This window comes from Phaseolus vulgaris, chromosome 9 (assembly GCF_000499845.2).
Source record: "Phaseolus vulgaris cultivar G19833 chromosome 9, P. vulgaris v2.0, whole genome shotgun sequence".
Classification (NCBI taxonomy): domain Eukaryota; kingdom Viridiplantae; phylum Streptophyta; class Magnoliopsida; order Fabales; family Fabaceae; genus Phaseolus; species Phaseolus vulgaris.
This window is the reverse complement of record NC_023751.2, coordinates 20,732,118-20,758,818: the sequence shown is the minus strand read 5'-3', so window position 1 is coordinate 20,758,818 and position 26,701 is coordinate 20,732,118. Positions and strand designations below refer to the sequence as shown.

General features: G+C 27.0%; 1 protein-coding gene across 2 annotated transcripts; it reads right to left on the bottom strand.

Annotated features, from left to right (window-relative positions):
* Window positions 1-16,279: 16,279 nt before the first annotated feature.
* On the bottom strand, window positions 16,280-19,746 carry LOC137821773 (RNA polymerase sigma factor sigE, chloroplastic/mitochondrial). 2 transcript variants are annotated; one of them, XM_068626524.1, is made up of 6 exons: window positions 19,639-19,746; window positions 18,646-19,359; window positions 18,285-18,431; window positions 17,916-18,152; window positions 17,274-17,537; window positions 16,280-16,642 (listed from the first exon to the last, which is right to left on the bottom strand). In XM_068626524.1, the coding sequence occupies exons 2-6, from the start codon at window positions 19,339-19,341 to the stop codon at window positions 16,445-16,447; spliced, it is 1,542 nt and encodes a 513-aa protein (XP_068482625.1). In that variant the 5' UTR covers window positions 19,342-19,359; window positions 19,639-19,746; the 3' UTR covers window positions 16,280-16,444. The 2 variants fall into 2 exon arrangements, with proteins under 2 accessions (XP_068482625.1, XP_068482626.1); XM_068626525.1 differs by having other exon boundaries at window positions 17,315-17,537.
* Between the last annotated feature and the right edge of the window lie 6,955 nt (window positions 19,747-26,701).

Sequence of the window (26,701 nt, the reverse complement as noted above, 5' to 3'; positions counted from 1 at the left end):
AGCAGGTAGAATAAAACTGCTTTTCAGTTTTCAAAGATTGTTAGCTTATTTCAGGTAATAAATTAAATCCAGCAATTCTGTATGGGCGTCATTGACTAAATTTGAATTTTGTTGGAATGAAAATGAAGTAATGTTAGTTTTTGCTACAATTATTATAGAGGGATATTATTTGCTTCTATAATAAGAAAAGACTGATAACTTATTTGTAAAGTAACTCTCAAACATTTGTTTGTAGTCTTTTTTTCTTTTTGCTTTTCTTTACTATCTAAATTTTTTATTTTGTATAATACACAGATATAGTATTAATTTACAAAAAAAATATAAAAAATTACTAACAACACACCGTTTATTATTCAGCAAGATTTATTATAAGTGATAAATTTTGTGGAATTCTACTCATATTATTGATTAGACGTTATAATTTAATAGCTTTTAATAAATTTTAAATATGTTAAGAAATGTGATGTTACCACTAAAATTTGAAATTATTTCCGTATATATCATTCCTCTTATTAAAATTTATAGAAATAAGTTTTTAAAATACTCTTACACACTTAAAAGATATTAACGAGTTATTGATAATAAAAATACAATAAATAAAGCCTTCAAACAACTATTCAAAATAAAACCAAAATAAATATTTTTCTCTTATATTAAAAAAGTCCTACTGAATTAAACTTAAGTTAATCGAAATTTTGTTATTCACTATCTCTCTTATTGTTTATCAAACTCATGTTCTTTTATAAGGATGTTCTACAATGACATCATTTCATTCTCAATCTTAAACTTACTTGAATGGAATGATAGTCTTATATCTAAAGGTATGTGATATTATTTTTGAAAGAACATTGAGAAGATTTTAGTATAGATAATTTTTTAATTTCACAAACTTACCAACATCAATAAGAGTTAACGGTAACAATCAAATCAGAATTAAATAGTATTTGTTTTACTTTGATTATAGTAAAAATGTAATAAATCAAACTATACAAAATAATTTACATGAGATTGAAAATAACTCAATCTTAATTATCAATGAGTTTATGAAAGGTATTTTGAAAATTGTTTCTAATATTATTATAATGTTATTTTGTAACAAGTTCTTTCGTTAAAAAGTATATAAATATCTCTAACGTTATATTTGATTCGAGCGTGTTGTAATTAGTAAAAACCTTCTAAATGCTTTGAATTAACGGAGATATGTGTGAAAAAGGTAAATATCTTTAACGTTATATTTGGTTGGAGTTGTGTACTGTAAGTAAAACCTACGTAAATGTTTTGGATTTGGTTCAACCGAGAAAACAAAGACGTCAATTTGTGGAAGAAAAAGGTGAAGGTCTCCCCTCATCCGACTCTCTGCAGGGGAATCTCCACTCACTGCTTTCCCTAATAAAATAAACTCCCTACATAATGCGAAAAACTCACCATCATACATTAAAAGTAGATTTTATCTTTAATTTTTTCTTTCTACATACATAAATAATTAATTATATTATAAAATAACATACTAAATATATCTATAATAAAAATAAATATATTATATATACATATATATTTATAATAATAAAAAATATTATAAACATTATAAAAATAAATATTATAATTAATTTTATATATAAATATAATTAATTATGTATAATATATAATAAATTATGTTATAAAATTGTATAATAATCGAATATGTATACATAATCGATTATTGATTATGTATACAATTTTATAACGTAATGTATAATATATAATTTATGTTATAAATTTTATAATATAATATAATTAATTATATAATATAAATACATTTATGTAATAATAATAATAATTAAAATAAATAATAAATTTTATAAAATAATAATAATATTTAAAATGAATAATTTATAAAATAGTAATAAATTTATAAATAGTAATAGCAATCAAAATAATAATAATAAATGTAAATTAAAAAATTAATAATGATTAAATAAATTCACTAAATAATAATTGTTTTAATTTTAACATATATTTAATAACATAATAATAATAAAATTATAATATAATATAATTAAATATAATAATAATAATATTAATTATAAAAAATATTATTATTTAAATTTAATATGACCATGTTTTTAATTAAATTTTTATAATTATAAATATTTAAATATTGTTTATTTTTATCTATTAATTTTTTATGTTTTGATATTTTAATATAATTCGTAATTTTTTGGAAATAAACTCTTACGCCGTATTAGAGATAATTTTTTAATTACAAATAATTAAAATATATAAAATAACTATTCAATGATATTGTAATATTTTATAAATTTTTAATTAACTCAAATCTAAAAAAAATTCATTTTACACATTTTAAATTTTTTAAAAAAAATTATAATCATCACATCATTCACAAACTTTAATAAATTTTTTCATGAACTAATTCATTATATTTAACCAATATTTCAACATTAAATATAACAATTCCTTGTTAAAAAGTCTATGAATATGTTTTAAGGACCCATTCATGTATATTTAATAATATTGCAACATTAAACATCATGTTATAAGGCATCTAACATGTTAAAATTCATATAAATAATATTTAAAATAAAATCTATTTCTTATAAATATTGACATTATTATAAGCATAATTCTAAATATCACTTTTCATATCACCTTTTTTAATTTATATAAAAAAAATTATGGTTTCATCACATATATGCAAGCATTAAGAAATCGATGAAATACTTGTAAGGATCTAGAAAATAACCTTAGAATAGAAGCGATATATTTAAATTATACCTGAATATTTTATTATTAAAATGAAAAATGATATATAAATAGAAAATTCAGTTATTCAGGTCTCAAACCACCATCTCTCTATAAGTTTCTCTTTTCCGTTTTTTCTCTTCTCTTTAAGATTCTGATTTGGAGTTCTTAGTAAGCATTAACTAAAGTTCAGGTAAGGGAAGTTAGTCTTATTCTTTTCAATAAAACCTAGGTTAGAAGATTATGGATGTGGGGGTGACGTGGTCACCAATTACAATTGTTTTTGCTTGCAGGATTGTCTCTTTTGAAGAGTAAAGTAATATATTGACTGGAATTGTTGATTTTGAATCTTTTATATTGATTTTAAGGTGAATAATTTGTTAAAAGTGTTGAAAGTGATTGAATGATAATATAAATGAGTTGAACTGTTTTTTTTTTTTAAATATTTTGTTGAATTACTTAAGTGAGATATTTGATGAGAAATGATTGTTTGATTTTAGATGATGATTTATTTAAAGAGCATATATTTGGAATTAATTATGTGTTTAAGTAAAGTTTGAGATATATTTGGATTGTTTAGAAAGTTTAAATATGATGTGATTGAGTGGTGCATTGATATGTTAAATGATGTATTTAATGAGATTAAAGTGTGATCAAGACGTAGTATTTTCAGGAAAGAAAATACTGTGTTGAGATTGTTATTAGGGTGTATTGATTTGCGAGTGTCTTGCGAATGAGACGATCCTGGCTCTACTGATATAATGGAATCACATAGATTAAGTTATTCAGTTGGTGAGAGTCGAAGGAGGTCCATTTGGCTGAGTCTGAGGTTTGAAAGAACTGATCAGAGCATATCAAATGGATTTACCCTGTATGATGAGATATTGAGATAATTACGTGCATGGCTGTGCAGGTCTCTGGATGCTAATTTCAATACACGAGTCTTCCGAAAGTAGAGTCAAGTGTCTGAGTATGTGAGTCAGTAGAAATATGACAGGAATAATGTGGATGATGAACATGATAGAACCTTGATGAACTTGTGGAAATGTGTGAATATTGATGGTTTATGTTGATATTTAAAGTTTTATATTTGAAATTTTAAAAAAATAGCTAACTTACCCTGTGCTTTGTCTTGTGATTGTTTTCTATCATCTGTGATGATCGTGTTAATTTATACGGGAGCAAATGAAGTTGTAGGTGATAGAGCTCTTCAGTGAGTATCCAGAGGAACATATGTTTTATGTTGAATGTTTTGTTTGTAAACTTTTGTGTAAATATTAAAATCCCTATGAAGAGGGATATCTTTTTGAGATACAATTATGAGTTGTATATATTCATATGTTAATTAAATAGTTCTTGCTTTACTGTTATTTTATTATATATGGGTAAAATTAGTGTTACTCATATTGATAAGTTGGCTAATTTCGAATTTACTCATATGGAATCTTTTCATTGGTATAATAGGCTACCATCTAGTTTGTTATTAGAATTCTTTATGAATAGATATAGTCTACCTATGTATCGTTCTTGTTAACATATGCATTTTGGTTTAGTCCCCCCTATTTTTATATTTTCTCTATTTTTATATATTTTTAATAATATTTTTTTCATGTGATAATAAATGATGGTTGATACTTGAGGTGTCAGTATAACTGAGATGTCAAGTTGCATGGTAATGCCTAACATGAAAATTTTTATTTATAAAAAAATAAATTAAATTATCAATATTACATAGAGGATAACAACATTTTATACTTCATAATAATAAGAGGATACATTGTGAGTAAAAATAGTGACAGTAATTTGTATGTAAATAAAAATAATCAGGCTAACATTAAAGTTGTTTTCTATGTTTTTTTTTTCTTGCTATGATTTTCTTTAACCACAAAGTTACCATTGAGATTCTTAAAACTAACTTTACAAAGGAAAAAAAGTGAAATAAAAACAAAATATGAAACTTGTATTACACTCTCATAGCTTAGCTTAAACCCTTATTTATAGCATTAAAAATCATTCACCATTTAAGTGTGCATTGCCACTTACATAAGGTTGTTTACATTTTTGATAAGGATGAGCATGTCTTTTGAGTATTGTTTGGTTACTTAGCAAACTTCTTTGTCTTAAATTAATTTTTCACCCCTTATTTGATTGTGCATTTAATCACTTAGTGATGAACTTTAATATGTTTCACAACTGATATTTAACATTCAAGTTCTGATTAGTTACTAGAACAAGAATGTGACGTTAAGTAAGGATGAAACAAATGATTGTTTGATTATATTTATTCTTATTTTTGAAGTAGTAAATTTGTCTATTTTTTTATTATTGTAAAGTAAATAATGTACTCATATTCGTGATCCCCTAAATATTAATTAAATAATATTTTAAAAAAATAAGAATTAAAGCAAAGAAGACATGATATGAATTCAATACTAAAAAAACATAGATTTTATTTTCTTTAATGTCAAATAACAATAAAAAAATTATAATTGTATAAATTTTTAATTTTATATATAATCTCAGCAACAATTTGTAACTAACAGCACGAATTTACAATAAACAAAACAAATTATTACGGAAGCAATTATATTATATTATTTTTATTTTACTATTATCTCATTTCAAAATGTATTATTTTCTATGATGAATTTGTCTTCTATATATAATTGTTTTTGCAACACTAAAGTAATTTTATTTTATCATAAAATTTCAATGTTGTTACCACATAAAAAACATAATGTTTAATGATATAATAAATATTAAACATTTTAATAGGAAATAAGTTAGTTATACTTATTTAGAATAATTAAATTTATTTAATAATTTTTAAAGTATGGTACAAATATGATATAATTATTCTTTTTTATAAAAGTTTTCATTTTAGATATCACTATGCAACTTGACAACTAAGTGAAACTGACACCTAAAGTAATAATAATCATTTGCAATCACGAGAAAAAATATTATTAAAAAAATAATTTAATTCTAAAATTATATTAAAATTTTGAAAAATTCTACATTTAAATGTCTTAAGGTGCAAATGAAAACATATAATTAAAATTCATGAAATCATAAAATAAATAATTAAAGGTACATAATTCATTAGTCAACATTTTTTTTATCTTTTATCTTCAATTTAAGACTCTCTTTTTATTTAATTATATTTTTTCTTCATACTTTATAAATGATATAGACTTATACTATTTATTAAATTTTATTTCCTTCTAAAAATAAAATTAATCCTTATCTTTAATATATTTTATATTGCTAATTTGTTTAGAAAAATATGTTACAAAATTTGTTATTAAAATCATAATATATAATATGATTATATTTATTAAGTTATTATTAACAAGATAATATGGTTATATAATTATAAAATATAAATATTAAGTATAAAGTTTGTCATTATATATAAATGAATAAATACAGAGAATAATCAATCTCTATTTATAGCTTTTTAGTTATAATTGGTTAAAATATTCAAAAAATATATTCAAAACTTATAATTTAGTCTATATAACTAAATCAGTTATCATGTATTGTCAAATTGTAGATAATTATCTCCACATATGTTTAAAGAAAGTATATTTCAAAATATGTCAAGGTTAAGATACAAATAAAATGTTAATATTTAGATTTATTATGAAAAAAATACAATTATTCTTTTTGAAATTAGGTTTATCAATTTATTAATGTTGTTTTACAAAAATATGCAGAAGTTTGTCATTTGCATTATAATATATATATATATATATATATATATATATATATAAATAAATAATTAAACATGATTATAATTATATTTAAATTAATATATAATCCACAACTATTGTTAAATAAAATAAGATAATTAAGTATTACTTTATTAAAAATATATAAAAATATAACCTCATTTAGTAAAATAAAAGTTTATAAATTTATTTGAAAAAGTAAAAGTAATAAATGTTATTAAAAGATTATGAAAAATAAATATTTTTTTTAAGAATATAAAATTTTGAATAACATTTAACATGATTTATAATGAGATAAGTAGATTCTTTTTAAATTAAATTATAAAAGAAGGCATGTTTTTTTAAAGCAAAATTGAAGAAAAATTATTGTTATTTTGGGTTTCTCAAATGAATCCATCACATATGTAATCCTAAAATTAAACTCCTTCTCAACATTACTCAAAGACTAATATCTAAAACTGAAACAGTTATTTTCGTAAAATATCTAATCTGAATAATAATAATAATATTAATAAAATTAATAATATGAATGATATGAAATATATTAATAATATTAATAATTTTTATATTATTAATTATATCAAAATATATATATTAATTATATTAATATTAATAATCATAAAAAATAATTATAATAATAATCAATGACAACAAAATTTTATTTATATTTTTATTGATATAATGTTTAAAGTTTCTTTGCCATTCAATTTTTTTTAGAAATAATAATTAAATTTTAAAATTAAAATATATTCAATAAAATATGTTGATTATTATTATCATATTATTGTCACGGTTATAACGAATATTATTATTGCTACCATTTTTTATAATTATTATTACAGAAACACGCAGTTAAAGTAACAATAAGGACAATTTTTAATTATTATCATCATTTTCTATCTAAATACCATATTATATTGAGTTGAGTCAGACAAAATTCCATAAGCGACAATTTGATAATGAAAGTTTGAGGGGAGAAAGAATATAAATTTGCAGAAATGGTGTCGTATCGAAATTTGTAGAATTGCAGCAGCCCAAATGTTTGGAGGACTAGGTGGAACAATTTGTCAACTTCTGAGTGTGTCTTTAAAAACACTTTTAGTTTTTAAGGTTTAGTACCTTCATTTGTACAATTATCACCCATCTTGGTCACGTGACTCATCCCAACTCAGATATAACTCATGCATTTAGTTTTATTTTAATAAAAAAATTACAACATTTAATGAATTAAATTGTGGCAATTCCAAACGCGCCAAAACGACATGGGTAGTCAAAAACTCAATGATTAGAACAAAATATTATATTATGTCTTTATCTTTGCTTCCTAAAACGAATACTTTAGCAGATTGTGACGCGTTACGTGAGAAAGTGAAACCACGTTTACGATGATGAGGATCATTGCCATATGCTGGAACTATCGTCAATTTATTTTGGAATTATACTTATTTTCTACAACACATCATAGTCTTATTTTTTATTTTGAAAACTAATAATTTAATTTATTAAAAAATTGATTTAAAATGAACTCAATCTTATATATAAAATCGACTCATACATTTGATTATATATTATAAAATATTTTATCTCTATTTAATTTGATATCTCTAATATAATTTATAACATTAAATAAACAGAAACTGTTTTGGAGTGTTCGGGAGTGGTGAGTGTAATCAAATATTTTTTCGGCCGTCCTTATGAAACAAGACTTCCGCGTGTCTTCTTTTTTTTACCAACCTCGCCAAACATTCGCTTACTCCTAAAAATAATTTTTAGTTACCTTAGTTTAGAAATCACTTCTGACTTTAAGAGTTATTTCACCATTTGATCAGTTTAGTTAAAGTTAAAAGTGTGTTATTTTGTTTAACTAAAAACAATGGAGTAGATAATGCAAGGTTCAGCAGCCAATTATACGCAAGACTATGGTCATTTACTATTTCACGGTGCTAAAGTTTGTTTGAATCCCCCTATATATAAAGAGATGGAGAGAAACATAGAGAAGCTGGATTAGAATAACGAGTTAGGAAGATAAGAATATTGACATGAATGAATGTGAGGTAGGAAGTGTTGGGTGATTAAAATAATAAAAGAACTTTTGAATCATGTTTCCATTTATTATTTGTCCGATCCTTGAGAAGGGACGTCTAAAATTAGAATTATAGTATGTGGACCCTGAATTTGATGCAAGGCTAAATGGTTGTGTGTAGGCAGTGAAGTACATTATAAAATCTTATCCAGCTGAGAAGTTGGAAAGTACAAAGTCTGATTTTGCGTCAACTCGATGTGGCATATGGGCACATAAATATTATTTTAGATTGATGTGATATGATAGTGTAAGAGGAATATTGGAATGTCACTCAGAGCCAGTTGGAAGGCAGAAAGGAGACAGAAGCTGCAGAATTTGTCAGTACCAAACTCACTTTCTAGATTTCACTTTCACATGGCCTCTAATATAACTCAATTTTTAAAATCTCTTTTTACTATCATACTGTGCTCTTGTAATGCTAGACTTGATGAGTTTGTTTTTGACCTTCTAAAAAGGTGAGTCAAACGGCAAATAATGCATGGTGGCTGCTCCATAAAAATATGTTTGTGTAGTTCTCTCTGTGTGTATATAAATATAAGAACGAAAGAGAGTTGGATCTGTGTCATTGCTTAGTAATTGGTGAGTAGGATCCAAAGCATTGGTCTGAGGGTTACGCAGAATCAACCAAAGTGGCCGCACACTGCAAAACGCTCTTCTCTCACTCGTCCATTTTGGGAATTGAGTCATCACCATTCATTTCATGTTTTCTAGTTTCTACTAACCTTTTACTTGCTCCTTATCATTCTTCCCTATTTCGATTCAATACTATTATTTCAAATTCTCAACTATATCTCATCATCATTCATTAACCCGTTTCATCTTCTTTTATGTCAAATCACATAACCACTCACCGAGCAAAAATTTATAGTGCAGATTAACCAACAGATTTTAATTAAAAAGAATTATAAATAATTTTAATATTTTAAAAATAATTCAATTTTATAAGTGAAATTTATATCCATTTATATATTATTATATATTTTTAATTAGTGTAAAATATTCAATATATTTAATTAATTTTTCTGCCTACAATATTTCTATGAAAAAACATCTTTAATTTAGCTCGACTATGCATGATATACTGTTTATTTGGTTACATTAGCTAAATATGCTGACGTGCATCTAGAGAATATCGAAAAAATGACACGCATGATTGTAAATGGCCCAGCCTCTAAAATAAATAAAATTGGTTTAAAATATATTATATCTCGGATTGAATCAAACTCAATATTCAAAACTTTCTGTTTTACAATATTTAAGTTATTCTCCAGAATAAAATTTCTGGAACATAAATAAAATAAATTATTAATTACTATGAAGTGGGTTAGCTTTTCATTGAGTATGATACTTACAATAATTTTTATTTTGTAATGAGCTATGACCGAACTACAGATTATTGATTGAAAAAAATCTGAGGCATTAGAATCTTTGGTGTACGTATACATGTGAAATTGATAATAAAATGTTCATTGAGGTTAGTTTACTTTCATCTCTGAGAAAAAAAAACTTTCATCCCTTTTTATTATTTTGTTCGGAAGTCGTGGTTAAAAGTAATTTATGTATTTTTTTAATTTATTAAGATGTTTTTTTAAAAAATAAAATTATAATAAAACATCAATTTTAAAACAAATAATATCTTAAATATAATGATTAATCGAACTATTTCTGATTAAATGTTAGTTGAAATGCATGAATTCAAGTCCTAATTGATTTTCAATTCGTCAATCCCAAGTTTCGATGACAGAAATAGTGCAAACATAATGTGCAACAACATGCCTAATAATGGAGGAAGTTGAAGTTGACTTAGCATAGCACATAGACAAGGAGTTTGTCTAATTAAAAAGATCCCTCAGATTTTCGTAGTCATGTCAACAGAATGGCATTTATTCTTCACTGTGTGCGTAAGGGTGTTAACTTGAATAACCGCCACGTGTAAATCATTTAAATTTCTCAAAGTTAAGTTGACTTTTATTATTTAATAAAATCACATCTAATTAGAAAATACTTTTACTAAGTGGTCAGATATCTTTTTAGTCTATACCAAATACATTTAATCTTTTAAACAATATGTATTAATTATTACTGTAAAATTTTACTGTCAATTTATCAAGAATTATTCTCCATATAACTTTAAGATAATTATAGTAGAAGACTATAATTTTTTATGGACGTAAAAATTTAGATCTTATTACTAATGTTATACAACTATATTAAAGAATCAGCTCTATCATGAAAAAATAAAATTATATTAAAAAATTAAGTCTATTATAAAATAAACTATATTGTCAGCATAGTTTTTTTTAATCAACAATAAAAATTTAATAAGTAGAAATACTCGGAGTACTCTAATCCATGTACAAAAATTTTCTAAAAATTTCCTATGCTAGAGAAATGAGGTTTACAGATAAAATACCAAAACATAGCCATATTCAACACATATAATTATGATAAGCTTACACCTCTTTAAAAAACATCAGGTTGTCAATACAGAAATCAAATTATCTATCAAAGAATCCAGCAACTTAATCAAATTCCAAAATATAAGCTTATAAGCTCAAAAGCAGAAAAAATGCGTTAATCATTAATGTAGTGATTTTAAACATTCATATACATTAATACACCAATCAAAATAAGAGAAATTTGACTTTAAAAATTTATAACTTACCCATATTCATGCTAAGTGGAAGAAAAAAATATATTAGGTCGTTCAAGTCCACACTAGGTGGTAGTAAAGAAAATTTGATGAAGTCGGTGAAGTTAATGCTATGTTTGATAAAAAAAAACAGTTCATTTAGAAATAGTTCCACTCGTTTGTAAATTTGAAACCTGCCTACATCAATTGTAATTTCAAATTCAAATCCAAATTCAATTATAACACAAACTAATCATTTGATTATGTGGTTTCAATATAAAGGTTAAGATATAAATTTCAATTGTAATTATAAATTCAAATCCAATATCAATTGTAGTTCCAAATCTAAATTGTAATTATAAATCCAAATCCAATTTCAACTGAAATTCCAAATTCAAATCCAAATTCAATTATAACATCAATCAATTGATTCCAAATGAAAATGTGGTTTTAATATAGAGGTTTTGAAGTTTGTTTTAAAATGAAATTTTAATTGCATTATGAGAAATGATGTATAACTTTTCTTGAGTTTAAATGTGAAACAAAAATCCCATTTCGGTAATGGAGGTTGTTGTGTAGTTTATAATTTCTAAAGAAATCATTTAAAATAGGTGGTAATGAAACAATAGTTAAGTAAAATCTACCATAGACATGTCATCAACAATTAAAATAGTACAATTGTCTAACAAAATAACTCAAATTAGAAATGAAGAATGTATGAAAACTAAAGATAAAACAATTACTAAAAAATGTCCTATTTGATATAAGAATTAGAGTGAACAATCAATTTAAAATACTTGTAAAAAATAATGGAAACAATTACAATAAATACAACATTTAGTACATGAAAACAAATATGAAATAATGGAACTTATATTGCTTATGAACTTTAAGTAAGGGTTGGTCATCAAAGTTTTTGTTGGAGATCCCTCGTCGACTAGAGATGATGACATTTCATTGTATATAAGTGTGTGCAAACCTCAATCTCATGAACCGGTTTTATGGGGTTGAGTTAGGCTTAAAGTCCACTTTATAATATGGTATCAAAGCCATTTTTGAGTCTATCCTAGCGAGTGTTTGTGTTGAGCCTATTGTGCCACCCGCTATCGGACCACCCATAATATATAGTCTCACGCACGAGTTGACAGTCTCGGCGTGAGGGGGGTGTGTTGGAGATCCCACATCGACTAGAGATTAGAGTCTTTCATTGTATATAAGTGGGTGCAAACCTCAATCTTATGAGCCGGTTTTATGGGTTTGAGTTAGAATTAAAGTCCACTTCGTAATAGTTTTTGACACAGTGGGAGTGAACTTGACTCGTACCTATTTCTTTTATCAACAAAGAATAAATAAAATAAAACCTCTAAAAGATCTATTCTGCCATTCTTAAAGATACACCTATTTCTACGATTCCAAATTTCACCTATAATTGCTACCTAAATCCCCCCAGCATCGCCTTAGTAACAGTTGTATTAGTCAACATCCTCCAAGCTGTAATTGATTAGCTTGACTAGATTCCCACACAAAGAGAGTCATTCTCTACCTCAACTTCCACAATGTTATAATATTTTTGTATGTAACATGTTATAATATAATGTTCAATTTATAATGTATTATAAACTTTACTGATTCGAATCCATCATACGTGTTTACAAACTCCTTTCCAAGATCGAGGTTCAGATGGTGTTTGGAGCTAGTTAATTTTTCATTTGAAGAAAAAGGAAGTTAAAGTTGGAAGCTCTTCCATGATTTGGAGTAAGGTGGATAATTGTGATAATTGACCCTAAATCATGTAAAACAAATTATTTGTTGAAGAGATTAGACAAACAGATTGTTTGATGTGAAGGAGAAAAAAATCGTTTACTAGAAACCTACTAATATTGTTAAGATGAGTTAGAACATCTAGTATGTGTTTGTTATAATTATCTTAATAGTTTTTTTTTAAACAATTTTCCATTACTCCTTAATATAAGCTCTATATATAAAGACGTTTGTGGGTTTAGACCATACATATTGTATTGTAAGTAGACTGTGTATAAACCATTTGGTATTAATAAAAATGTTTCCTTCAATCTTGTTCTTGTATTTATTGCTTCTATATTGTTGTGGAACTCACCAAAAAAAATTTAAAAGTAAGATGGAAAATTAGTGAGCTAAGAGCTCTTTTATTAGCCAGACATTATATAAGCTAAGCTTAGGCTAATAAGCATTTGACGATCACTTCCTAATTTTTGGTGTCCTAATTGTTAGATATCACATTTAACCACACAAAATTAGCTCGTGAAGTTAAGTTAATGATGCAATCCCTAGCTTGCATTGATATGAGTCTTTTGTTTTGTATTTTGGGGTGTGGAATTTGGTGGGATTGGATGACTAAAATGAGTGTAAGAAATTGTGAAGTATTGATGTATGGAGAATGATAATGAAGCTTAAGAGAGGTTAGGTCAACTCTTAAGAGGTCCCTTGCTAAAACACTTATAGATAAGGCTAGCAAAGAGTGAGCTAAGAGACTAGTTTAGGCTGAAATTTGGGCAGCAATTCAATAGTTTATTCAAAGCTCATTTACAAGGGGGCTAGACTTGTATTTATAGTGGTATAGGTAGCCAAGGTGCAAACTTTAACCCTAAAAAATCTCCACTCATAGAAGGACAAGTGTCTCTCTATAATTGGAGCAAATCCTCTCAAATTAGAGGTTGAATTAAAATTTATATTAAAAGTTAAAATACTTCTATAAAATTATTTAATAAGATGGAAATAGTTCTCTCCTTATAAATTTTCATTTGATATATATTTAGTTGATGTGGGTTATATATCTTATATTCAGATAATATGTTGTAAGGGTTCATCTTCGAATAATGAAATTGTTTTATGACTGTGATTACTTGTATAGCTTAGTTGTTCATTTCTTCACCTAACTTGCCTTACCAATATAAGGTATGGTAAATATCACAATCATAAATTATTTTTTTACGAAAAAAATAGAATAATATTTTAAAATGTTAGTCATTAGTTACTGGCTACCTACTCATTTCACTATCATCACTTCTCAACTTTTGTTCCTAATCTACTCTCATATTTTTCAGAAATATAAAAATGGATATTATAAATATTTATTTATTTCTATAAATTATACATGAAAAACATTTTAGTCAAAAATATATTAAACATTAACATTAAAAGTTGTAAGAAAACAAGAAAAATGCAAAACGAAACTCAACTTAATTTAACGTTTATAATAATATAATTATTATAATTAGAGTGTGGATGAGTATCTATATCTCTATCATTACACTATTTTCAGAAATAAAATATGGATAATAGATTCAAACTAAAATTCAAGGTTGTTCCGTTCAATTTTTTTTATTAGCAAAAAGGATCGAATAACAGGAACCACTTAAGGGGTGGTTGAACCCTTATACATATCGAAAAAAATATGAGACAATTTTTCTGGTCTCTCAAACCAACAAATAGAGAGACAAACAAATCTACCACTAAAAACCCGTACAACCCGTTCACTTTCAAGACTAACCCGTACCAATTCAAAACTAACCCGTACAAATTCAAATCTAATCCGTACAAACTCAAAATCAAACCCAATACAATCTCTTTGCAACCACAACAAGGGGCAAAAAGAACAACAGAAGCTTAGAACAACAAACAACCCAACCGAAGTAACTCTTATAAAAAGTCACTTTATTGAGAACATACAAGCCTTAGGATCAATGCACCACTCAGAGAAGTAAAACTAGCGGAAACAGTTTTAGAAGTTACCCAAGACCAAACCTTTAATTGTGCCAAAGTGAACATAATTCACTAACTACAACTATCCAAACACAATTCCAAACTACATTAACCTGGACAGGAGCATTTAGCAAAATAAAATGCAGGAAGTGAGTTGTTGGGACAACATGGTCAACCGACGCAATCCCTAACCATGTATAGCACTGATTCCAGACTAACCAAGCAATCCTGCAATAAAAAAACATATGTTTTGTCGACTCCACAATCATCCTGCAAAAAACTATATAGATTGGTATCCACCAAAATCTTACGCCTCTTCAAGTTAACTTTTGTGGCAATCGAATTAATCAATACCCTCCAAGCAATAATCTGTGCTGAGGGCAAAGCAGTAGTCTTCCAGAGGAAGACAAACATACTTTTTCCCTCAATAATGTAATGTTGAATATCAAAACAAGCATGTGCCCATCTAAGTAGAAACATCGAACAATTTGTTATGAAGTTATAACTTTGAAAGAACAATTTCTTAATATTCCCGGTTCACATCAAGGATAAAGCCAAAATATACATTTAGGTATAGAGACATATTATTGTCAGTATTTGTTGTATTATATTTTATATGTGCACATGGATAGCGAGCACCATCTATATGTCCATTTTTATTTTTTAAGACAATTATGAAATATAACATGTTTGGACTAACTTTTCGGTACGTTCTTTGAAAAAAAAAAAAATCAAATTAACTTTGTTAAAAATAATTTATTTATAAATTAATTTGTAAAACTTTCTCTGATGTAATTTCCTTAAATTTTTATTTTTAACTTGTACAAAAGTTAATTTTAATTTATGGAAAAATTAATTTTGATTTTTTCTTTTAAAATTATGGAAAATTTCGATTAAACATTCTTGTATTTAGAATATATTTAAACTAATTACAATATCCTAAGCTGATTTTTAATGTGAAACTGTAAAATAAAGTTGTATTTGTATAGAAAGTACAATTTAGTGAGTGATAAGAGTGTTTAGAAAGAATACATGGCATTTAGCAGTGAAAACTAAAGAAAGAGAGGAAATGGAAGAGAAAAATGTGTTAAGGATAAAGGTTGTTTAACTAAAAGAAAATAGATGAAAAAAAAGAGAGAATGAAAATAAATATTTTTTATTAAAAAACTAAAAAATGAAATAAAAGTACTCATTATTATTATGATTTTTATAATATTACATTGGCAAGTGTTATCCTGGAGCTACACAGATCGCCACCATTTATTCTCTGCCCAATGTTTTGGATATGATGTACACTCCTCTTCATGCAAAACGCCAAATACAATTTAATTTCATCAAAGACACATTACATGATATGTAAGCAGTTATATACTTTTTGGAATTTCAAGTAAATCATATACAAATTACATGAGTATGATTATGATTGTGGGTATTTAAATGAACAATAATACAAAGCATGAGTGTATATATATATACTGTATAACTATAGGTAAGGTGTTTCTATACATTAGTGATTTATACAACATAACGACGAAGATAATCCAATCGAGCTGAATGCTTGAGCTTCATAAGAGCCTTCACTTCGTGCTTTCTTACCATTTCCCTTGATATATTCAAGTTCCTAGCAATTTCTCCCAACGTTCTGTCACCCTTCCCATCAAGTCCAAATCTCTGTCTGATCACCAAGCTCTCCTTCGGCTTCAGGGAATCAAGCTAGTACAAAAATTAAATCTCAGATTAGTTGACCATCACAATATGATGTAATCGAATCAGATATATATATTACTTGACAAAGAAAAATAGATATGTTACTAATTCCCTATTAAAAAGAGTTCCAGGGACACAATCTAACATATACTTTTTCTTATGGATTAGAATTATTGAAAACCAAAAAAATCAACAGAGAATGAGAATAAGATGTGTGACTTACAAAAAAATTGATTTTCAATAAATTTCAACAAGTATGTCTGCGTTCAAAGAAGAATACTAGAAAATGTATTTATAACATTTCCCTTTCCTATGTTATAAAAGATACCAATAGTGTGGTGCCTATTTATCAGGATCGTCAAGGAAGGGAACCCGACAGGAATCATGAAAGAGATAAAAAAAGTTATATATATATATATATATATATATATATTGTTTACAAGAATATGATTATCATACTTATTTGAACATGTAGCAGTGTTAAATACTTCTTGAGTTCAGACAAATTTCAAATTTCATTGTCTATTTTGAATATGTCATTGAACAAATCCAGTTATGAACATAGCAAACTTCAATAGAATACCACCACAGTGAGAAATGTGAGATCAAATAAAGTCTCAAGAGATTGAGTTTTTACCACATCATCAAGAGCAAGTCTTAGTAGAGCAGGTTGCTTACTATTATCACCATTAACACCATCATCATCAACGACCCCGTTAATGAACTCCTCCTGTGTAGTTATATGCCTCGAGTTCAGCGAAAGAATGGATTTTGATGCTTTCATTACGTCATGGTATCTTTCCGGGGATATATTAACTCTTTCTATTATTTCTTCCTCCGTTGGTGACCTCTGAAGCTCAAATGTTAACTTAGTTTTAGCTTTTTGGATTTCTCCTCGAACCTGCTCCACAAGAAATGGAGAAGTTACCCAAAGTTGAGACACATCAACAGCCTAACAATTACCAAATTATATACTTTTTAAACCTTGTTTGCTATGAATATCTTTGTCTAAAGTCCAATATTTGTTATGAATTTTTATTGTACTTTGTTTTATACCCAGGCCTTTCTAAATATATAGTCTAAATAAAACAATCCTGGATTATTATACCTTCAAGCAACCACAAAAAAATGGTTGATTAGGAATTACAATTTGTTGGCATTGAAAACAAGGAAAGTATGATGCTATCTAACATGAAAACAAAAAGTAAAGAAATAAAAGCCATTGAACCATGTGTTGCTAAAGAAAACATTAATCACCATGAGTAGTGAGAATGCATACCGATTCAAGTCCAAATGGAACACGTGTGAAGCTTGAGAGGGTCATTGAACGAGTGATAGCATGTCTTATCCAAAATAAACTATATGTTGATAGCCGAAATCTTCTGTTTGGCTCAAAGCGATCAATTGCTGTCATAAGTCCCTTAACTCCTGACTGACAAAGATCTTGAAACCTAGAGCCACTTGCAAAATCTGTAAAATATTTGTTGATCACGAACAAGACAAGCCGGAGATTGTGCTGCAAGAGATATGATCACACTTGCTTATAACTTGCTCATTTCAAATAACACAACAATCTGACAGTAATTTCATCTTCAAACGGTGAAAATTTTCAAAAGTCAAGTTGTGAAAGAACTTAACAATTCCATACCTTTATGAGTTTGTTTCTTGCAGCTTGGCCAACCTCCAGTGCTTTCTTTACATGAGCAATGCTCATGTTTGTTGCATTGGCTAGTTCTCCATCAGCAGGTTCTCTTGCTAGCTCCTTCTGTAAATCTTCTTTCACTTGAAGTATTGTCTGAAAAACAAAGAATTATGACTTAATGTCTGCTACAGAAGCAAATTCGAGTTTTCACCTAACATCTTGAATACTATGAAGTTATCCAGGAAGGGAATTAAATCCTCGAATCGAATGCCTGATATTCGGGAACCAAACAAATTTGTACTAATATTTCAAGAATAGAAAAATCAAAGTAAGGGGACAAAATTATTAGTTGTAATTTACTGCTTACCTTCACAGGTTGCATCAATTTGAACAACCAAGCATGCTCTGAAGAAGAAAGAACGGGAGGTATTTTCATTCTTCTCCAGTCCATACCCACAAAATCAGTTGATGCGGAATATTCCCTAATAAGTTCTTCAATCTTCTCAACACTATTGTTAGCATTTCTTTTCTTTTGTGTGGGAACGACTTCGTCCCCATCTGTGTTACTCTTTAATGAAATCCTCTGATCAAGACCCAACCGTTTAGCTTTCTTGTTCTGGTTTCTGACCACCCTATCATCGTTTACATCCTTTTCTTCACAATCGTCAACGATCTTCTTCCTTCTCCGGGAGACCCTTTTGATTTTACCATCCATACATTCTGCATTAGCAGTATCAGAAGCAGGGCTGAGTTTGTATATATTTTCAAGCATAGCAGCAGCTTCATTATAGTCCACATCCAAGGAAGTTTGGGAATTTTCCTCCACAAAGGCAACCCTTTCTCTCTTAGGCAGTTTCTTAGCTTTCCCCATCTTTTTCTTCTGCGTCTTGGATGTCTCAACGGGCACAGGGATTTTCTCTTGAGTTGCAACCAAAGCTGAGTCATCGTGTTTATCCCCTTTAAATGCTATAATTAAAGGTCTCTTCAGACGATTACAGGAAAACTTTGTATTCAATCCCAATGGAGTCCTCGCTGCTGAGCTAGAAACAGTCACAACTCCCATACCAGGTTACCTAATAATCTGCGTTTAGAAAGAAATGGCAAGTTTTCAATGCTAAGATCCTACAATATCATTAGCTTAGGTACACAACTAATCCTTACACAGAGTTATCAATCAGTAAGCACATTCTCATTATTAATCATTAATATAGCTTCAAAATTGATACCAAAATAACAATATATGGACAAGTAAACGTACTTTGCAATGATATGATATGATGAAACAGAAGTAGCGGAATCAGATGGAAAAGTAAATTAACTCATGTTCAAAGACAAAGAGTGAAGCTAGAATGAAGAGTACCTTTGATCAGCGAGAAGCAAATGAATCTCGAGAGAGGAATCTACAGAGAAGAGTTGCGGATTTTAGTTTTTTTGTACTTAACGCGAAATGCGAGAATTAAGGTGACCACAATTTTTATCTCTGAAAAATCAACGGCTAGGAATTAGTGTGAGTAGAATGTGCGGGTAGTGATGGGAACACGTTAGTAATGACTTGGCAAAGTACAAAGAGGATTGTGCTGTGGAGCTTAAGGTTGACACGTGGATGGCTCTTGCTTGAGGCGAACAAATTTTCGCCACTTTTCTGTGGGATCCAATTCAAGAGGCCTTTTATTGAATACGTAGCGCAATATCCACCATTATCCAATGTCATTTGCATTTTAAAATGTGTATTTTAAGTTCCAAATTTATAGATGACTTTTTAAAATTAAAAAATATAGAAAAAGTTGAAATCATCGTACTTATCATCGTTGAGAAGGATGAAATCTCACATAGAAAACTTATGAAAATTATAAAAATTTCGTAGATGGTGTTAATGTCGTAAGGTAAGTGTGGGAATAATCTTAACGAAGTCTTTGATAAATATTGATGTTAATTAACAATGAAAAGCGATTTTTGCGAGGACTTTGATATTAGATTTAGAGTTTGTTTAATTTTGTGGATGTATTATTTATAGATAAAGAAGTGAGAATTAATATGTCATTTGGATCCAGGATTTTGTGGGAAAGACAAGGAGGGATATACTTCTGAAGCGTAAATATCCTCTCCCTTCAAATGAGAAAATATGAAGAGATGCAGAAGGAAAGTCAAGTTAGTATATGTCATTTTCGAATTTATTTTCATTTATTTTATTCTCCTGTTTGTAGTGTTTTTTATTTTCCATTACGGTAAAATTTTTTAATATTAAAAAATAATATTTTATTTATTTATATAAGATGTGATTTATTTTTCAATTTTATAGTACATGTTTAATATTTTAAAAAGTTATTTGATGTTCTGTTTTATTTAATTTTATTTTGTGTTTATATTAATATATTTTTGTGAATAATTATTATGTTTATGAGTTATAATTTATTTGATAATAATTTTTTATGAAATTATTTTCTATTGTTAATTACATTATATTTTTGTTTTTATAGTATTTTTTATTTTTCATTACTACATGATTTTAATATTAAGAATAATTTTTTTTATTTATATAAGATCTTATTTATTTTTTTGACTTATTTTTAAATTTTATAGTACATGTTTAATATTTTAATAAATTACTTAAAGTTATGTTTTCATTTAATTTATTGAATACATATTTTTTTCTAATTATAATTTTTAAATTATACCTATTTACATTTAATAGATATTTATTTTTTAATTATAATTTTTAAACCTACGAATATGTGAAAGTTATTTATTTTTAAACAAAAATAACTCATTTTATTATTAATTTTTTTAGACAAGGGTAAATTTGTAAAATAATATTTTACACCTTTAAAAAAATTTAAAATTCTCTCAAAGTCATCACATCACTCATAAACTTCCATAAACTTTCCTCGCACATCCATTCTAGCATATTCCAATCCAAACAATCTCACTTTCTTCACATTTTCTTCTCACACATCCACATCCTCAAATCCTCACACATCCACATTCTCAAATCCTCACACATCTCCTCCCCAATCCAAACACACCCTTAGTAATATACCAGAGTTAGTAATTATTTGTAATTTATTATAAGTAATGAGATATATCATTAAATAATGATATTTTAGTTTAAACATACAAATGTTTATTTCTATTGAATGACTCTTGATAAATAAAAATAGAAAGTAAAGAGTAGTGAATGATTAGAATTCTAAATCACGAAACTAAATAAGAAACATGAATTTTAAATCATGGCATCTAAACAAAATGAACTGTGTATATTATTTTATTTTGGACTTTTCTTTCAAACTTCATTTAATCATCCTCCAAATTGCGAGTTTGTACCAATTCACCGAGTTAATATGAGTTAGGTCTAAGTTTGTTAAAAACAAGTCTATAAATAAATTACTTAGGTCAATCACTAGACTCGTAAATTCATAATGATTGGGTTAACTCTAGAGTTTGATAACCATGGAGGAAAGGATGTTCAAGTTACTCTAAATCAATTAGACAAGAAAGGTGATAAAGAAAAAATTGATATTCAAGTTGCTGAATTTTTCTACATAAGTTTAATTCTATTCAATGCTATTAGAAATCCCACTTTTGTAAAAATGTGCGAAATGATTGAGAGATATGGTGTTGACTATAAACATCCATCATATCATGATGCTGAGAGAAACTTTTGAAACAAGTAGTGGACAAAATCGATATACTCCTTCAAGAGTACAATGATGAGTGGAAGAAAATAAGTTGCACAATTATGTCTTATGGGTATACAAATAACAATAAACATTCAATTTGTAATTTTGTGGTGAACAATAAAGGAATTGTACTTTTTTATTCATTGAATACCTTAAACATCTAAAAAATTACGAATAAAATATTTAAAACATTGGATGACGATGTAGAATTTGTTGAAGAGGAAAATATAATGCATGTGGATGTTGATAATGTTGCAAATTTCAAGGCAAATGGAGATTATTGATGCAAAAGAGAAAACATTTATATTGGACTCCATGTGTTACCTATTGTATTTATTTAATCTTTAAAGATTTGAGATCCATTTGAAGGTCCATGAAGTAACTATTAAGAAGGGGAAAAGGATCACCACCTACATTTATGGTAGAACAATGCTAATTAGCATGTTGAAGGAGTTTATAACGGAAATGTTGGGTATGGAGTCAAAACCAATTGGGTTGGGTTGACTAGACACCATGTTTAGTGAGTGGACTTAATCATTGTACATAGTTGAAGCGTATGTGAACATTGTTTCGTGGCTTCAAGTGAGAGATTGTTGGGTATGAAGCCATGACCAATTGGGTTGGGTTGACTATACACCATGTTTAGTGAGTGGACTTAATCATTGTGTCCCTTTTATAATCTCTATTTAAAGAGATCATTGTACTTGTAATTGGTGTGCAACAGGATAAAATGAAAACCTAATAGTTGCCCGTGTAGATGTAGGTTGCAGTTGGCGACCGAACCACGTTAAATCATGTGTTGTTTAATTTCTTGCATTGATTCGTGATTATGTGTGTTGCTTCCGCGTGCGTTTTTTTCCATCAAGTGGCATCAGAGCTTGGTTTGTTTACACACTAAAGATCCGATCAGCGGAAATTAATCAACTTCATAGATCTTTGCATGGAGTTTTTCCTATTACCTTAACCCCCACTTGCACTATGAACCATATTTTAGAAATGATGATCCTGAGGTGAAAGAAGAGTTGTATTTATACATGCGAAAATTGGTTAACGATGTTGCAAAATGAAAAAAAAAAAAAAATCAATTTGCAACTTATTGACTTTCATTATGCTAGAAAACTTTTTTTCTATGAAAAATGCAAAGGATTGTTGGAAAGTTATGATTCCTAGATAATGGTGGGAAATGTTTGGGGATGAAACTCCAAAATTAAAGAGATTTGGTATTCGATTTTTGAGTTTGACTTGTAACACTTCTGAATGAGCATAATTGAAGCTCATTTGAAATTGTAATTCAAGTTTATTAAATTATTTAAGGTTTTTAATTTTCTTTGTTTGATTTATATATTTACTAAAAAATTATATTTAATTATAGGTTCATACAAAAGGAAATACCAGAAAAAGATGAATGACTTAGTTAGTGATGTATGACTTGAACTTGAAAAAATAGACAAATTAGAAAATTTGTTACTCTTGTTAGACGAGATTGATTTTGATGATGAATGGATAAATGGAGAAGGAGATAATGTTGAAGTTAAACAAACTCAAGTTGAAGATGATGGTGAAAATGTTTAATTACTTGGAGCAAGTTTAAATTATCCAACTCTATATGTGCTTGATAATGATAATATAACTTATTTTTATGAATGTTATAAACAATTTTCCTAAGAACTTGATGGTGATAAAGGTTGTGACGAAGATCTTGTAAATGATTTCATCACAAGAAAACCTATAAACTTAATAACATTTGTGTTTATTTAATTATTATTTTATTATTCTAAAAATTAATATTTTATTGGTGTATTAGATTATTTTATTTATTTTAATATTATGAAATTTATATCATAAATGCTTATATTTTTTAATTTATATATATATATATAATAGATTTTTATGAGTTTATAAATCTTAATCTCTCAAGTCTCATAATTTTAAATAGATCTAAATATTTTATATTAAGAGTAAGATAAATACGTGATTGGATTAATCAACATTAGACGAAGATATTATTAAAGAGTTTGGTGTACTTAAATATTAGAGAACTAATAAGAAAATATTTTCTGTACTTTCTATAATGGCATGAAGATGTGCTTAATATTCATATTAATACAACGACATTGAATTTAGCTTTATGAGCGTGTACTTTCCAAAAACAAAAGTTTCATTCTTCTTAATAATGTGTAAATGTTTACTTGTATTCAAAATTAGTTATTTAAAAAAGTCTTAATAGTAATATTTCATATTATAGTTTTAAAATTACTTTACTTTAAATAATTATCTTGTGCACGATATTTTTGGGCAAAGATGAATCATGGATGAGCCTAAACTTTATAAAAATACTGATGATTGAGAAATTTTATATTGAACTTTTACCCTTTTAATTATCTATTTAAATAGATTTTTTTTTTCTAATTACTGGTCATTATAAGAATGTAAAGAAACTAATGTTTGGATTTATGATATTTAACCCTGAAGAAATACAGAATTTTCTTTATTTTTTTCTTTATTGTGATTTTGAGACTCTTCATCTATTTATATTGAACTATAATGTTAATATTAACTATTTAAATTAGAGTATAAAGTGAATAATTAAATATTAGAGCAAAATAATATCTTTTATATGTATACATTTTTTAAGTGTATAGATTTAAAAAAATATATATTATTTTTTGAATTCTCATTTAGAAAAAATACTTTTTATTTGAAAAAGAGATCTGTAAGATATCCTGTTCAACCCATGAAACTTTTGTGAATATTTTAATCTATAGATTTTTTTCTTATGTAGAGTTTTTATTCCTCCAAACATTATAAATTTGGCCAAATTTCACATTTCTACATTTAATTGCTAGGGATAATACTAATTGTTTGCATTAAATTATTTTTAAGGAAAAACAGATAAATAAAATAAGAATTGTAGGTTTTGTTAAAAATAAGTAATTTTATTTTATAAATATATTATACTCAAGTGCCTGTATATATATAAAATATTATTTTGTATTATGTTTATATTACATATAATATAATTTTTAATAAATAATATATTATATTTAAATAAAAAATATTATTAATAATAAAATAAGTACAATAAATACATAATTAATTGAAATGAAAATTTTAAAAATTATTTATTATTTTTTTAAAGATACAGAAAAAAATACATGTAAATTTTCTTGCAGATTTTAAAGTAACAGGAAAGTTATTTCTGGATTTTAAAATTACTGGGGAAAGTTACATGCGGATTTTAAAAGTTACACAACATGTGGTTATGGAATTTTCTACAATTTTTTTTGCACGAATATTTCTCGCAGAATTTTTTTACGAGAACATTGCAAAAGGTAATTTTTAAAATTTAGGAAGGTTTATTATTCACCAAATTTCACAGGAAAATGCATTATTAATTGTATTTTTTAATCCGCAGAAGAAAGTGCTCTTAATAGGAAAAAAAAATCAAGTAGTAAAATCTCAAAACTGGGTTGGTATAGTTGTCATCTAATTGTATTACTAATTTTCATATAGCTGTTTTAGTAGAAAACGGTTAAATTGGATTGGACATGATGTGCAATCCATTTTGCGGTAAATAAAATCATAGGTCCTCTTTTACTTTCTTAAAATCAAATATCTTTTCTTTTGTTCACATGGATTCTTGGTATTATTAACAAGGATAATTGTTTGAGAACTTAATATAAAAAGATGAATTAAGGATAAAAATGGGTACCACACTCATGACCGTGATAGTGATAAGTAAAGATATATTTTTTGTTTTATAATTTTTTTTAATATATTATACATACTTAATTTTTCTTATCATTGTTATCGATGTGTTAAAAAAAACTTAAATTATAATAATTGTACCTTTTGATGGATCCCGATCACTTAAACTATGTCTCTTTGTCTCATTAAGTTTGGACTCAACAGACATAATTCAGTTCAATAATCTCAAAGAATTCGGTTTTGATAGATAACAAATATATTAATGTTATGCGCTAAAGTAATGAGAAACAACAACTTAAAATATTTAAATACAACTGAATCAGTTAATTATATTATTTCTTGACACGAGTTCAGTAAAAACAAACAGCCAAAGACAATATTGTATGCATGAATGTCTCTAAAATAAAAGGAGAATATAATGACAATTTATGATGTTGTTACTAACTCCTACTGAAGAAGGATCTACAAGTGTTGTCAACAAGTAAAACTTCTCTAAACATCTCAAAGTTACAAGTTGACTAAATATACAACTCTAGAATTCAATCCAAATTTGTTAGCGGAAACAATGATTATATAGGTGGGCAAAAAATTCAAATTACAAAATCCAATCCATAATTATCCATATCCATATTAGTTTTAATCCATTTAAATGGATTTATTTAAAATCCAAATCCATATTTTTGGATTTTAAATCCAATCCATTTAATTGGATATGGATTAGATATAGATTTGATACATTTTTGGATTATCCAAATTGCATTTTAGGATGAATTTTGACTTGACCCGATCCAAGTTAAGCCAAGACAATCCAGCCGATGTCGAGCCGAGCGGGCCCGAGCCGATTTTGAGCCGAGTGCGCCCGAGTCGTTGTCGAGTCGAGCTGGCCCGAGTCGATGTCAAGTCGAGCTGGACCAAGCCGATATCTAGTCGAGTAAGCCTGGGATGATGTTGAGTCGTCGGACCTGCACCAATGTCAAGCCGAACGGGCCAGGCGAGCTGAGCAAGCCCGACCCGATGTCGAGTCTCACGAGTCAGGCC